General features: G+C 37.0%; 1 protein-coding gene across 1 annotated transcript in view; it reads left to right on the plus strand.

Moving 5' to 3' along the window:
• Positions 1-16,333, plus strand: part of UBXN4 (UBX domain protein 4) — a 35,564-nt gene extending 19,231 nt beyond the window's left edge. Inside the window, exons 7-13 of the mRNA XM_084892266.1 lie at positions 261-315; positions 1,058-1,222; positions 3,447-3,574; positions 5,451-5,553; positions 7,550-7,681; positions 11,160-11,359; positions 14,038-16,333. Coding sequence (XP_084748392.1) covers positions 261-315; positions 1,058-1,222; positions 3,447-3,574; positions 5,451-5,553; positions 7,550-7,681; positions 11,160-11,359; positions 14,038-14,176 — 922 coding nt within the window. The 3' untranslated portion in view covers positions 14,177-16,333. The remainder of the gene's footprint in view (positions 1-260; positions 316-1,057; positions 1,223-3,446; positions 3,575-5,450; positions 5,554-7,549; positions 7,682-11,159; positions 11,360-14,037) is intronic.
• The last annotated feature ends 414 nt before the right edge of the window (positions 16,334-16,747 follow it).

The following is a 16,747-nucleotide window of genomic DNA, read 5'->3' on the forward strand; positions in this document are numbered from 1 at the left end:
GGGGGGGGGGAACTAGTGGTAAGTAGGAGGTAAGGTGCTTAGAACTAGAGCCAACTTCCCAGTGGGCTTCCACAGACTCACCAGGGATTTCTCTAGCGGCCAGGAGCAAGGCAAATAATTAGTTGCTTTGTCTTCAGGAGCTTTGTTTGTTTGTTTCTATATTTCCCCAGTTGTTAGTAGATAAAGAAATCTTCTAAATACATTTTATATTAATATGATGTCTTAGTTAATGTATTTTTTTTAAAACTTCTATAATACAGACTAACCAAAAAACTTGAAGAAAGGAGAGAAGAAAAAAGGAAAGAGGAAGAACAGGTAAAGTTTGTACACTTAGCATTGTTTTATTCTTCCATTAAGTGAGGGAACATTTGACTCCCTTTTCAGTTAGACAGATCTAAGATAGCTTCCTGGTTATAGTTTAGAGTTAGAGCATAGAGAAGGGAATTATCTGTCTTCTGTAGTAGGATCATAGTATATACTTTTTTAGTATTTTTTTTGTAAATTACTACAAGTAAATTGGCTCATTATTTCTCTCTCTGCTATGAGTCTTTTTACATTAAGAATAAAGGAACTTGAACTAAAATATTTTTGCTTTGATACAGATAAAAAATTTAGTTCCTTTTTGTAAAAAAAATATAGACATTTTGCCAAATTTTTCCTGTTGTGTTGCTGCATTCTTATTTTTCTCACCATGCACTCCTAATCTGCATAATCTGTTTTGGGTTTTAATATAAGAAAGTTATCATTTAATATAGGAAAGTCAAATAGATGACTGACTGCCTTGTTGTCCTTGAACGGTAACACATTCATCTCAGAAACCAGTGACCTGCAATTCTCTTTGTTTTCAAATTACATTGACCACATCATACTCTTAATAGAACCATTGGCAAAGCTGTATAAATTTGACCTTTATCCCATGCTGTTAATAGATTCTACTGACTTCTTACATTTTATGAAGTAAATGTACCTACAACCTGCTTTCCCTGTATACAGAATAGTATTCAGGGCAGATTATTAAATAATGTTTTGAGCTCATAGAACTTTCTCTTTAATTCAGAGAGAGATTAAGAAAGAAATTGAGAGGAGAAAAACTGGAAAAGAAATTTTGGATTATAAAAGAAAGCAAGAAGAGGAATTAACAAAAAGAATGTTAGAGGAAAGAAACAGAGAAAAGGCAGAAGATAGGGCAGCTCGAGAGCGTATAAAACAGCAGATTGCATTGGTGAGTATTAAGTTTATTTTTACTGCTTGACTGTAGAACATTTATGAAATTGTTTTTCCATGCATAATGGTTTTGGTTTATTACCAGACAGTGTACACAAAAATAGATTTTAGTGGCTCAAAAAGTACTAATTCTACCAGAAAAGGCAGAAAGGGAGAAAGGAATAGAGAAAGTGTTTGAAGAAATAATGGTAGAAAAACTTCCCTAACCTGGTAAAGGAAAGTCACACAAGTACAGGAGGCACAGAAAACCCCAAACAAGAAGAACCCAAACAGACCTACGCCCAGACACATTATAATTAAAATGCCGAAAATTAAAGACAAAGAATCTTAAAGGCAGCAAGAGAAAAGAAAACTGTTACCTACAAAGGAGTTGCCATAATTCTGACACCTGATTTCTTATCAGAAACTCTACAGGCCAGAAGGGAATGGCATGAAGTACTCAAGGTAATGGAAAACAAGGATCTGAGACCAAGACTACTATATCCAGCAAGGCTATCATTCAAAATAGACTAAGAGCTTTCCAGACATAAAAAGGCTAAAGGAGTTCACCACCACCAAGCCAGCATTACAAGAAATGCTAGAGGGATTGCTGTAAAGCAGTGTTTCCCAAACTTCTCTAAAGATGAGAATCACCTGGTGGAGTTGTTAAACTACAGATTCCTGAATCCCAACTAAGAAGTGCTAAACTAGAATTTTGGGGAACATATAGGTAAAATTGTATACTTAACTAGTGCAGAGCACTAAGTTAAGAATAAAATTTTACCTATATGGATTAAATGCTTTAATCAAAAGATGTAGGGTAGCTCAATGGATATACAAACATGACCCAACTATATGCTGTCTACAAAAGATCCTCCTCAAAACAAAAGACACACACACACACAGGATGAAAGTGAAGGGATAGAAAAAATTTTCCCATGCAAATGGAAAAGAAAAAAAAAAAGCTGGAATAGCAATACTCATATCCGACAAAATAGACTTTAAATATATATATATTTTTTATTGATTTTTCACAGAGAGGAAGAGAGAGGGATAGAGCGTTAGAAACATCGATGAGAGAATCATCGATCAGCTGCCTCTTGCACGTCCCCCACTGGGGATGTGCCCGCAACCAAGGTACATGCCCTTGACCGGAATCGAACCTGGGACCTTTCAGTCCGCAGGCCGACGCTCTATCCACTGAGCCAAACCGGTCCCGGCCAACAAAATAGACTTTAAAAGCATCATGCTAAGCGAAATAAGCCAGTCGGAGAAAGATAAATATCATATGATTTCACTCATTTATGGAATATAATGAACAATATAAACTGATGAACAAAAAATAAAGCCAGAGGGAACAAAAATATTCTAGAATATAATAGAAGTAATCCTGTTATTTGCAGATTTTTAATATTTCCTACAACTTTCGTGATATACTATGTTAGTATAGTTTTGATAATATTATACTTAAAATTCTTTTATTCTTGAAATATTAATGTTTATTGCATGTAATATATGTAAGACCATTTTTCTTGAATAATTGGTGTTTATTGCATGTAACATTATTTAAGATAGTTTATCTTGAAATATTAAAGTTTATTGCATGTAACATATTTAAAGTCGTTTTTCTTGAAATTAAAACACTGAAAAGTACCAATTCTCAGCTTCCATTTATAGAAATTGTACAGTGAATTAAAATACATTTAATACTAAATTTGAGATTTTTTTTTTCAAACTAATTTTTTTAATGGTATGAATTTTATCAGTAGAGAAAAGGTAATTTTCAAAGATTCTCTAGAAAAGAAGCCAAGAATTGGTTACCTAGCAGTTTCCTCTAATTACAAGCATTCTTTTTTGGGATATTCAAAGGATTTAGAACATCAGGTAGAAGCTTAGGGTGGTTTAGCAACAATTGTTTTTAGAATTGAGCAGTTGTTACACATAAAAGTGAAAATTATGTCTACCTTTATATTGTTTATTTCTTTATTCAACATATACTTATGTACTATATGCTAGATCTTATTCCAGGCTCTGGTGATACAGTAATGACCAAAATCAAGTCTGTGTTTGTTTAATAACAGCTCTGGTACCTGCAGTTGATAAAACTAAAAAAATACCAAATCCAGATTGATAAAGTTAACACGTATGACTATAAGGGATTTCATGCATGCTTGTGTTTGGAAATATGTGAGTAGAATTCTGACAGTGAAAGAGATACTTAGCATCTAACAACTGTTTTAAAGGATCGTGCAGAGAGAGCTGCTCGTTTCGCAAAGACAAAGGAAGAAGTAGAAGCTGCTAAAGCTGCTGCCTTGCTGGTTAAGCAAGCAGAAATGGAAGCTAAGAGGGATGCTTCTGCAAGAGAAAGAAGGTACTTTATTTTTTATTATTATTATTTTTTTTCCTGCTTAAATATCTTTATATATTTAGCAGCTGAGAAGAACAGTGGTTGTGGGCTGCTTTTTAACATTTATGTGTGTGCTGTGGCTATGATAAATAGTTCCAGAAGGACATATTGATGAGTTTGGCAGCTGCCAATGGTATTTGTTATTGAATGTGAATGTGCACTGTGATAATATTAAATACAGACAGTCCCTGACTTATGATGGTTTGACTTAGGATTTTTCAGTGGCTGCACCTTCCTGCACACCACCTGTTTCTACTGAGTCAGCACCACCCGAAGGCCTTTTGTACTTCCTGTTGTTCCTTCCCACGCTTGCTTTAACCCTTTTGCCCAAGGATGGCTTTCCTACACTGTATGAAAGGTTTTTTTTTTTCTTTAAGTGAAGCAAGGAAAGAAGGAAAAGAAGGAAATCTTGTGATCTTGGAATAGACAATGATTCTAAGACATGACATCAAAAGTACAAGCAACAAAAGAACACAATAGATAAGTTGAACTTGACCAAAATTTTAAAAAAAACTTTTAAAAAATATATTTTTATTGATTTCAGAGAGGTAGGGGGAGAGAGGTAGAAACATCAATGATGATGTTTTGCATCATATCTATCTGATAAAGGACTTGTATCTAGAATATAGAAAGAATTCCTATAACTCAACAATAAAAAGCAAACAATCCACTTTAAATATGGGGAATGGATTTGAATAGACATTTCTCCAGAGAAGATAGACAGATGGTCAATAAGCACATGAAAGGATACTCATCATCACTAGTCAGAAGGGAATACAAATCAAAATCACAGTGAGATATTATTTCATTCCCTCTAGGGTTTCTACATCTAAAGAGACAGCAACAAGTATTAGCACGGATATAGAGAATTGGAACCTTCCTACATTGCTAAAGGGATTATAAAATGATACAGACATTTTGGAAAAAACAACTTGGCAGTTCCTCAAGATGTTAAACATAGAGTTACCATATAACCCAGCAGTTCTACTTTTAAATATATATATTCAAGAAAATTGAAAATAGCCCAGCCTATGTGGCTTAGTGGTTGAGCGTCGACCTATGAACCAGGAGGTCATGGTTCAAATTCTGTCAGGGCACATGCCTGGGTTATGGGCTCGATCTCCCCAGTGTGTGGTATGCAGGAGGCAGCCGATCAATGAATTTCATCATTGATGTTTCTCTTTCTCCCTCCCCCTTCTTCTCTGAAATCAATAAAAATATATTTTTTTAAAAAGGAAAGAATTGAAAATAATTGTCCACACAAAAATCTGTACTTGAATATTTATACCAGCATTCTTCATCATAGCCAAAATGTGGTAATAACCCAAATGTTCATCAAATGAAGAATGGGTAAACAAAACATACAATGGAACATTATTCAGCAATAAAAAAGGAAGTATACATGCTACAACATGGATGAACCTTGAAAACAAGGGTACATGAAAGAAGCCAGTCACCAAAAAGTCACATGTTGTATGATTCCATCATATAAAATGCCGAAAGTAGGCAAATCTATAGATTCAGAAAGTAGATTAGTGATTGCCAGTTAGGTGAGAGAGGAATACTAGTGGGTTTGGGGTTTCTTTTTGGGGTGATAATGTTCTGGAATTAGAAATCGATGATGATTGTACAATTTTGACTAGTATGCATTAAGAAGGTGAATTTTACATTATGTGAATTATATTTCAGTAGAGCTTTAAAAAATATAAACTAAAAGGTGAAAAAAACAAAACACCTATTTTCATTGTACATTTTCACTTCAGTTTTTCTGTAACTTCTGGTATGGTTTGAGAATATGTGGAGGTAAAGATGTTGACTTAAATTTTCTTTCGTCACACAGCACTGTTGCAAGAATTCAGTTTCGTCTTCCTGATGGTTCTTCATTTACAAATCAGTTCCCTTCTGATGCTCCTCTTGAAGAGGCAAGGCAGTTTGCTGCACAGGTACATTTGTCCTGAGTTGTAGTAAAGATAGATGAATAGGTTATTTAAATGCGGGAGGGGAACATTTTCAAGCAGGATTTGAAGAATATGAACAAGTCATGACTTATCCCCAGGAGGGAGGCACAGGACAACTCTGGAGTGTTGTGGAGCTTCCATTGTGGGTTAGTGCCACATGGGAATGGTGTATCTACTTGTTGTGCAGAAATAGGAATTTGCTGGTACTATACAAGAAGCTCTGGAAAATTTTTTCACTGCTTAGTACAATCAACTTAGTACAATTCAATCAAATGATTTTCCAGAGATCTAATCTTAAGGAGTTGTCCCTTGTAAAAAGGATGTAGTATTTCTTGGTCCTCTCCACTTTTCTTTTAGGTTGCTTAGAATGCTTTTAGCTGGCCATTTTCCTACCGTCCCACCAGTTGTCCAAGCCTAAAGACCATTAATCTTTATTTGGCAACAAGTATCTTCCTTAGGAATTGACTTCCAAAACATGGCCTTACTCTAAAATCGGCATGGGTGTGAAATTTTGTATCTTATAAAATAAGATGAATAGCTTCCATTCGTTTTTATTTTCTGATTGATATCTTAGTGCAGTGGTAAGCATACTCATTAGTCAACAGAGCCAAATATCAACAGTACAACAACTGAAATTTCTTTTGAGAGCTGAAAACCAACTTCTGCTCATGGGCCACGAAGTTTCAATCGCACTGTACATGCGTGGTATTTTGTGGAAGAGCCACATGTGGCTCACGAGCCAGTTTGCCGACCACTGTCTTAGTGGATTATAGTCAGCAGGTGTCCTGTAGGATCTACGCTCATTATATATGATATATCAGTATTTGTCATATATATATCACTTCATTGTTGAAATTAGAGTTCAGATCTTTTCACTAGATCTCTCTGCATTTAGCCTGGTGCTTCACTTATGTGTCCCAAGGGAAGCATACCTGCTAGCTGCCTTCCTCTACTGGTGAGCTGGGTTGGACAATACAAAAACTTATTTTAAGAACTCCTTTCCCTGAGTTTTATAGCATAACCAACCCAAATAGCCACTTTCATTCTTCTTTTGCCTTGAATCCACACCCTGGGCCTCCTAAGAGGGGGTGCCCTGGCCGGAGTCTTACTGCTTCTGCCACAAGTAAGTGAAAAGGGGGAACACCATGAAAGGGGAAAAAACGATCTTTGATAACATCAGTTCTATTAGAACTTCTCCCCAGAATGACCTGCTTTTGTATTTGTGTATGTCCTTATGTTAAAGTGAAAACAATGAGAGGTATGTATGAGACCTACAGTGAAAAATTACAAAAAACAAACAAACAAACAAAAACTCACAAAAGTGTTAGTCTTTTTTTTTTTTTTTAATCTTCTAAATAGATAGTTGGCTAAGATTTTAAAAGTATGGGTGATCTAAAATTGTGAGAGTGGCTATGATGTTGCTCATTTTAATTTCCTGGATCTAGGATTATATGTATGGTGTGGGTTGATTATGGACCATTTATATTCTTTGAGAGAAGACAAAAACTTCTGATGTGATATATATGGGGGAAATTGTGATCTATTCCAATTATTTTAATGGGGAATACCTGTAATCCAAATGTATTTATGAGATGTTAATATAAGTTTGTAAAGGAGAGTGAAAACTGCAGCTATCTTTAAGAGATACCTAATTGTTCATTTTTATTCATTTTGTTCATATGGTTTTAGGAACTATATTTTTGATATTTTGTCATTTTTGAGTTATGGAAGCTTTTAAATACTTTTTGGGAACTGGGACAGGGCCCAAGACATTGTTTCTTAATAAATTACTCTGAAAATAAATACCTTTTGGATTTGACAGCTTTCAGCTATGCCAGGTTTTAGAAACATATTTTGAGTTTATTTTAAAAGAACTTCTAAAATCAAGGCAATTTTGGTTAAGGCAGTCGTTTTAGATGCACATGAGTATATATCTCTTTAAAGGCACTGATGTAATGTTTTAAAACTTGTTATGTTACAGACTGTTGGCAACACATACGGTAATTTTTCATTAGCAACCATGTTTCCCAGGAGAGAATTTACCAAAGAAGATTATAAAAAGAAATTATTGGATTTGGAACTTGCCCCCAGTGCTTCAGTGGTACTGTTGCCAGTATGTATATATGTATATATTTATTCTATTCTTACAGACCTGTTTGTTTTACTCTTCATGGTTTCTTATAATTACAGAAAGTGAAGGTGAATGGTATATTATGGATAATTAAAATCTACATTATCCAAATATGTTAGATCAGTTTATGGCTCCATTATCCTGTGCTTTATGTGTTTTTATTGCTGGTGAGGCACCAGTTTAATTTTCAACTTTTTTTCTCACCTATATTCTTTTTTTGAAAATATATTTTTATTGATTTAAGAGAGGAAGGGAGAGGAAGAAATAGAAACATCATTGATGAGAGAGAATCATTGATCAGCTGCCTCATGCACGCCCCCTACTGGGGATTAAGCCCATAACCTGGGCATGTGCCCTTGACCAGAATTGAACCTGGGAACCTTCAGTACACAGGCTGATGCTCTATCCACTGAGCCAAATAAGCGAGGGCTCCTCACCTATTTTCCCATGAAAGGACCAGTGGGAGAAGTAAGTAAATTCAGAGTACGGTATCTAATTTGCAGACTTAGTGGGTTTTTTGTGTACTACTATAGTCTTCACCAAGTTTTTAAAAAAAGTCTTAACAAAAATAATATTTTTGACATTAATTCCATTTGATCCTTATAACAATATTTTATTTTATTTTTTATTTATTTATTTTTTAAATATATTTATTGATTTTTTACAGAGAGGAGGAGAGAGGGATAGAGAGCCAGAAACGTTGATGAGAGAGAAACATCGACCAGCTGCCTCCTGCACACCCCCCACCGGGGATGTGCCCGCAACCAATGTACATGCCCCCGACCGGAATCGAACCTGGGACCTTTCAGTCCGCAGACCGACGCTCTACCACTGAGCCAAACCGGTTTCGGCCCTTATAACAATATTTTAATCTCTTATGAGGAAAAGGGGCTCAGAAAGCTTAAATGACTTTACCATGCCAAAACTGGGATGAGAACTGGGTCTTCTGTTTCAGGGTTAATATAGTTTTTCCTGCTCTGAACTACCATGTTTCCCCGAAAATAAAACATCCTCCGAAAATAAGACCTACTTACAGGTTTCCTTCTGAGTGAAATATAAGGCATCCCCCCCGAATATAAGGCCCCCCCCCAGGCTCTGTCTCAGAAATTTTGTGAAGCCTAAACTGCAAGAAGTTGTGACTTGGGTGAAGAATTCATGGGAGAAAATCACTGACAGTTGCATTGCAAATGCACTGCGAGCAGGCTACCTTGACAAGAAGTACTCATTTAAAGACAGTGCTATTGCTAAACATGAGAGAATTGGTCCACTGATTCTGAAAGAAATGGAGTCACAAGAAATTCACCAGGAAATTCAGGAATTGGATTGTTCTGATGATGTTCCAGAAGATGATGACATGATTGTCATGAATAAATGAGTAAATTCTTGATACTATAGAATTCACAGTTTGTCTGGTTTGTGTTGACAACTACCGTTCTACCGTATCGTATACAGGTAATAAATTTTCTTTATTTTCATTTAACAATAAATGTGTACTGTATTCTTCATGGAAAAATAAGACATCCCCTGAAAATAAGACCTAGCGCATCTTTGGGAGCAAAAATTAATATAAGACACTGTCTTATTTTCGGGGAAACAGGGTAGAGTACCACCTCTGAAACAGTTAGCCCTCCAATAATCAAGATTAGTTGTATTCACTGAGATTTAAAGCCTTCCCACCTTCTTTTTAATAATCAAGAAGACCTTTCTTATCAGAGTTGCAATTTCAATACAAAAGTTTCATTCTCTTAAAAATAATTGGTTCATTTTACCAAAAACTACCTTCTGGTTTCTGTGGAGTGATTACTCCTTTAAAAAGTAGAGCTCCAGACCGGCCAGTGTGGCTCAGCGGTTGAGTGTTGTCCAAGGAACCACGAGATCACTGGTTCGATTTCCAGTACATGCCCGGGTTGCAGGCTCGATCCCCAGAGTGGGGTGTGCAGGAGGCAGCCGATCAATGATTCTCTCTCTCATTGATGTTTCTATCTCTCTATCCTTCTCCCTTCCTCTCTCTAAAAATCAATAAAAACATTCTTTTAAAATAAAAAGCACAAGGCCCATGGCACCAGCGGGATTGGCAAGTGTTGTGGTCTTTGTATTGACCAAAAGCTCTGGACCCACTGAGATCAGAAGTGGATGATAAAACAATACAAAGTCCACTCGGGTGCGGCCCTGAAGACCAACCCTTTTGGAGGCGCTTCCCGTGCAAAGGGAATTGTGCTAGAAAAAGTAGAGGTTGAAGCCAAACAGCCAAATTCTGCCATCAGGAAGTGTGTTAGGGTCTAGTTGATCAAGAATGCAAAATAATTACAGACTTTGTATCCAGTGATGGATGTTTGAATTTTATTGAGGAAAATGACGAAGTTTTCGTTGCTGGATTTGGTCTCAAAGGTCATGCTATTGGTGACATTCCTGGAGTTCCCTTTCAGGTTGTCAAAGTAGCCAGGGTGTCTATTTTGGCCTTATATAAAGGCAAGAAGAAAAGACCAAGATCATAAGTTTTGATGCTGAAATCACAGTAGTAATAAATTTTCTTTTTTCTTTTTCTTTTTTTTTAAAAATATTTTTTCCATATTTTATTGATTTTACACAGGAATTGAGAGGGATAGAGAGTTAGAAACGTCAATGAGAGAGAAACATCGACCAGCTGCCTCTTGCACACCCCCCACTGGGGCTGTGCCCGCAACCAAGGTACATGCCCTTGCCTGGAATCGAACCCGGGACCTTTCAGTCTGCAGGCTGACGCTCTATCCACTGAGCCAAACCGGTTCCAGCATATTTTATTGATTTTTTTACAGAGAGGAAGGGAGAGGGATAGAGAACTAGAAAGATCGATGAGAAAGAAACATCGACCAGCCGCCTCCTGCACACCCCCACCTGGGATGTGCCCACAACCCGTGTACATGCCCTTGACCGGAATCGAACCTGGGACCCTTCAGTCCGCAGACTGACGCTCCATCCACTGAGCCAAACCGATTTCGGCAGTAATAAATTTTCATATGCCTAAATAAAATAAAAAGTATGGCTCCAGTCCTAGCCAGTTTGGCTAGTGGATAGAGTGTTGGCCTGTTGACTGAAAGGTCACAAGTTCGACTCTGGTCAAGGGCACTGGACATACCTGCATTGCAGGCTTGATATGTATGGGAGGCAGCCAATCAGTGTCTCTCTCACATTGATGTTTCTTTCTCTTCCTCCCTTCCACTCTCTAAAAATCAATGGAAAAAAATATCCTTGGATGAGGATTAACAACAACAACAAAAAAAGTAGAGCTTCAAGAGTTCCCAGAGGTTTATATACATTTAAAAAAAAACAAAAAACCAATACAGCAAAGTTGGTAATTTTCCCTTCTTGCAATAAACTAAAATAAATAGGACTTTCTTTTCCAGATAAAAGATGTACCTAGAACTTTGTGGTGTGTTTGGGCTTATGTAGTTTTCATCTAAGTTTTTTTCTTAATTTTTAGGCAGGAAGACCAACTACATCTATGGTACATTCTTCCAGTGGAGACTTTTGGACATTGTTGGGGACAGTACTTTACCCATTCCTTGCCATCTGGAGATTGATTAGCAACTTCTTATTTAGTAATCCTCCTCCTGCACAGACCTCAGTGAGAGCAACTTCGGAAACCTCAAACCTTGCATCGTCTAGCAATTCAGAGAAAAGGTATCTGTGTTTTCCCCATTTGCAAAATGTTTATCTTTTTTTTTTTTTTTTTGTCTTTCCCATTTGCAAAATGTTAGTGATTTTATTCAAAATGAAAAAATTTGTTAAAGGTACTTTGCCTTCTTTCTGTATATGGGGGAAAAACTAAATGTTTTGAAGATTTTATTATATCACCTCTCGGGGGAAGCTAACTTACGTGAGTTTCCTCAGCCATCTTTTTCAAACCTAGTCTGTGGAAAGCTACTTCACCTCTGCTGGTTTTGTTACTTCATTTATTAATTCTCTTCATCCCATAACTGTAAAAGCAGATCTCCCCCACCCCACCCCACCCACGTCTAAATAGTAATATTTTTTTCTTGCCAGCCATGTTTAATCTGACAAGATACTTCATTCCATTAATTTCTCACAGTCATCTTGCATAATTTCTTTAGAGAGATTGTGCTCTAGGGAATTTTAAGCTTAGTGGTTCTTTGGTCTGCTGGCTATCTTCTCTGCGTCATTTAGAGGAGAAAACAGGAAACTGAATATTCACTTCAAATGGTGCCTCCTTCAGAGAGTTTATTGGACTAGTCCCTTAACCAAGAGACCTGCCTTTTACTATAGACTAGGAGCCCAGTGCACAAAATTTGTGCACTGGGGAGGGGTCTCTCAGCCCAGCCTGCCCCCTCCCCCATACTGGGAACCCCCAGGGGTTGTCCTATGGATGGCTTAAGCCCTCTCCCCATTGGCCTCCCTTTGTGAGAGGTGACCGGGCTGATCAGGGGAAGATGCCAGCCCCATCACCCCACTGCTGCAGCCACTGCCAGTCACTGTAGCCACCAATGTATTTTCATCAACACGGACTCCAGTCCCTTTACCATGAAAAAATGACAACTTTCTTAAGCATTTTCAAGATGTCTTTTATAGGATTTGATATTTTTCTTTTTCTTTTTATCCTCACCTGAGGATATGTTTCCATGGATATTTTCCCCTTCCCTCTGATCCCATGCTCTGCCCCTTCCCAAGCCAAAAGCCTCCGCCCCAGGTTTAGGGTTGGGAGGGGTTCTCCCCTCTATCTCCAATCGCAGGCTCGGCCCCTTCCCAAGCCTAAAGCCTCTGCCCCAGACCTTAGGCTTGGGGAGGGGCTCCCCCTAGCACCTCCCCAAGCCCAAAGCCTCCACCCAAGGCTTTAGGCCTGGGAATTGGTTCCCCCCAGCACCTCAGATCGTAGGCTTGGCCCCTTCCTAAGCCTAAAGTCTCCGCCCCAGGCTTTAGGCTCTGGAAGGCGTTCTCTCCAGCACCTCCCCACACTTACAGCCTCCACCCTAGGCTTTAGGCGTGGGAAGGGGACCCTGTCCGCACCTCCGATCGCAGGCTCGGCCCCTTCCCACGCCTAAAGCTCTGCCCCATGGCCAGTTGGGAGTGGCCTGGGTGCTGAGGATGTTCCCCAGACCCAGGTATGTATGCAAATTAACCACCATATTTGTTGGGTTAATTTGCATACTTTGATTAACTGTGGTTATAGCGAAGGTACGATCAATTTACATGTTTCTCTTATTAGGTAAGATGGTTATGGTCAGAATGGTAATACTAATAAATAACACTAATGATTAATGTTTTACATATTAAGATTTAACAGAAAGTTTTTCTAGGTGAGATTACACCCTCTTCTTATAATACCACAATTTATTTTAATATATATCTACTATAGTTAAATGTTCTATTAGGCTGTTAATAGCCATTATAGCAAATTGGCACTATGATAAGTAATGAAAATTCTTGCTTGTCTGCTGTCAGTAAGGAGATCCTTAGTCTTATTGACTCTCTAGATGAAGATTTGTGAATATTGTGATTGGGCTGATTTAGCTTTTATTTTATTTCTTTTTTAACTGCTAGGCAGGAAGACCAATTATGGCCTTAGTACATTACTCAAAGGGGGACAAAGGAAAATTCTCTATCTTAAAAAGTATTCAAACTAGGCCTTGTTAGTGCTGAACTTTAGAACTCTTACTGAGCAATGGTGGGAGCATTTAATCCTGAGGTATTGTAGTATCTAATAGCTTGCTATGTATGTGGATTTTTAAAAACATTTTTCAAATAATTCAACAGGACTTGTGTTGGGGAAAGGGATGGGGTTGAGTATATCTGAAAGGCAAAATTTTGTGTTCCATTGTTGGTTTTCCTGTTTTCTTTTTGCTCTCTCTGTTCCCATCTAGTGTTGGAGAATGAATTACCTTAAATTTCACCTGTTTCCTTCCCATTTTCAGACGAAATCCTGCTTGTTATTAATTGCATAAATAAGTTATTAAACATTATAAAAGGATTAAAATTACTAATTACCATTTCTGGAAATTAGGCTATGATTGGAGCTTTGGGTAGCGTCTAGGGTGCTGTATAAGTTATAAATATTTTAGTAATTATGTCAGCTTGCATAAAGATTAGTTGGCAGATAGTCACACTCTTCGAAAGCTTAGTAAGTCATCAAGAAATATATGGAAATGGAAAATACAATTGAGCTTGTTTGCCTTGGAGAACAGATGCAGTTTAAACTGACAAGAACATATAAAATCTAGTACTGGATGAGTAGATATAATTATCTCCCATGAACTTTCCTTAAAATATAGTTGCCTATACTAATAGAATTGTTACTGCTGTTTTCATTTTATGACTTCTCTTTTCTTCCACTTTTGTTATATCAGGGAACCTGTCAGAAAAAGAGTGCTGGAGAAACGGGGAGAAGACTTTAAAAAAGAGGGGAAGATATATAGATTGAGGACTCAAGATGATGGTGAAGATGAAAACAATACTTGGAATGGAAATTCTACTCAACAGATGTAGTGTGACAAGTACATTATGTGCAATAATCATTGTTTCTCTTATGATTTAATTCAACTAAAATTCTGCTGGAGAGGTGGGACTACTTTATGTTTTTTTAACTGATCTATAAAGTGTCTCTTTATTCCTGCTTAGTGGGTTAAAGTTGTTTAACTCAGACAAGTCAAGAGATAAAATAACTCGCTGCTAGGTCCTTGCATATGGTAACCAACTGCTAGAAGCCTAAAAGAATCAAAAGGTCTGTCACAACCTCCCTTCATCAGCTTTCTTACTCAGTATTTCAGATACCCGTTAGCCCTGTGCTCTCAGATGATATGTTTCGTTTAGAACTGTTTTGCTCCAGAACGCCTAAGCTCACACAGAGTTAACTACATGTCACAGTAATTTAACTCTGAGTCAGCATTTTAATTAGCCAATCAGATGATGATTTATGTTTTTTTCTCTCTGCTCATCAGCTGCAAGTAAATTCTTGTAGTTTTTAATCTTAAACTCTGAATAAAAAATCTTTTCCAAAAATCAGAATGATCTTATTTTTGCTTTAAGTTTTATTATTCTAGCATCTTTTTGATGCACAGGGCTCTGTTGAGGTTGTGTGTCTGATTTCCCACCAGTATTGCTCTGGAGCTATCTCAGGAAAGGTAACTGACCACCTTACCTTAAATATCACTGCAGGAAGAAATTTTCTGATACACATTGATGCTATGATACTGTCTCTCCTACAACAGTGAGGCATCACTTTGCATAATGTGAAAGAGGTTCTTATCTGACTTACATGCTCCTTCATCCATATGTTTTTGGTGGTAGAATCCTACTAAACAAATAATGCTTGGAAAAGGGAGTAAGCTCAACAGTTCCTTTTAACCTGCTTTTAGGTTGCAAGATACCACTCTTGAGTGAACATGTAGAAGGACTTTATTTTGTAATAGAGGGAGAAATTTTCTCAGCAAACTTTGTTTTTCACCATGAAATAACAATGACTTTTTAAAATGGTAATAGTAATGTTTTAGGCAAGGAAATAGTAGGACCGGCTATGCTAGAGGTCTAAGTAAAAGCTGGTATAACCTTTTTGAAAAACATCAGTAACAAATATTTCATACTCTTCGATCCCATAATTTTTTCCTGAGAAATGATCATAAATGCAGAAAAAAGTTTAGATATAAATATATTCATTAAGTATTATTTATTTTACCTAAGAAATCAACTGAATGCCTTGTGTAGAAAGAACTTTCAATAAGGAGAAATGGTACAATACTAATTTAGCAATTCAATTTTTAATATATTTATTGAGTATCTGTTATATATTGGAGGGGGCAGGATATACACCTGTAGGTACAGTATGATCTTACACACATTTTAAATATAGACACTACTGCGCATTAATATAATGCAGAGAAAAAAGAAAACACACCAAATATTAACTATGGTAAGAGTGGTCAAATGTGATTTTTAGTTGTTGTTTTTTTGCACCCTTATATGTTTTCTGGATTTTCTGCAATGATTATATTACCTCCATAATTTAAAAAGTGAGCTTGAAAAAGAAAAATTCGAGCATCTCATTTTAGTAAAGGTTTATCATCTTAAAAAAGACAGCAATATGTGATTTAAAAACAAACACTTGGCAAATGGGTGTGAGCCCATCTTTATATAATAAAAGGCTAATATGCAAATTGTCTCCTTGACTGGGAGTTCGACTAAGGGCGGGGCTGGCCGGCCAACTGCCCGCAGCCCTTCACCTTCCCACCAGCCCCGATCGGCCCCCACCCTCACCCCAATCAGGGCGGCCTGGCCAGACCCTACCTGTGCATGAATTTGTGCACCAGGCCTCTAGTTAGATATATATTTGAAAAACTTGGAGAACCTCGTCAAATATAGATCTTAGTGAAATATACATAAAAGAATGGTTCACAATCCTTGAATAAGAGGATCCTTCCTCAACTTTGTATTTTAAAAAGTACAGCTGGTAAAGAAAACCTCAGAGTAATATAAGAGGCTATAAAATGAAAATGAAATGTCCCTCTTTGCATCTCACCCCCAGTTTTATTCTCCAGAAGTAACCTTAATCTATTAACAGTTTCTTTTGTAATCCTCAGAAAATTTTTATGCATAATCAAATATGTAATCTTTATATTTTAAATAAATGGGATCATATTATATATACTACTCTGCAGCTTGTTTTTTACTTTAGTCTTCCCCTATAAGTACATAGTTATGTCATCTTATTAAGTGCTATATAGCATCTTACTTGATAAATGTATCCCAACTTATTATTCATGCTCTAGTACAGCGGTCACCAACTGGTGGTCCTCGGACCACTGGTGGTCTGTGAAGTCCGAAAGATTGGCAACCACTGCTCTAGTGCCATTGGTTATTTTTTTGTTTTCCTATTACAAACATTGGTACGAATATCTTTGTGAAGGTATCTTCTTAGGTGTGAAAATGTACCTGTGGTTTGTATAACTTACTGAGTCAAAGGATGTTTGCAGTTTGGATTATTAAAAAATCCTACTAAATGCCTCCTCTTATGGCTCTATGAATTTATGCTCCCACTTATCCTTGCCAACATTGTATTAATAC

This window comes from Pipistrellus hanaki (assembly GCF_964339955.1).
Source record: "Pipistrellus hanaki genome assembly, chromosome: 8".
Lineage (NCBI taxonomy): Eukaryota > Metazoa > Chordata > Mammalia > Chiroptera > Vespertilionidae > Pipistrellus > Pipistrellus hanaki.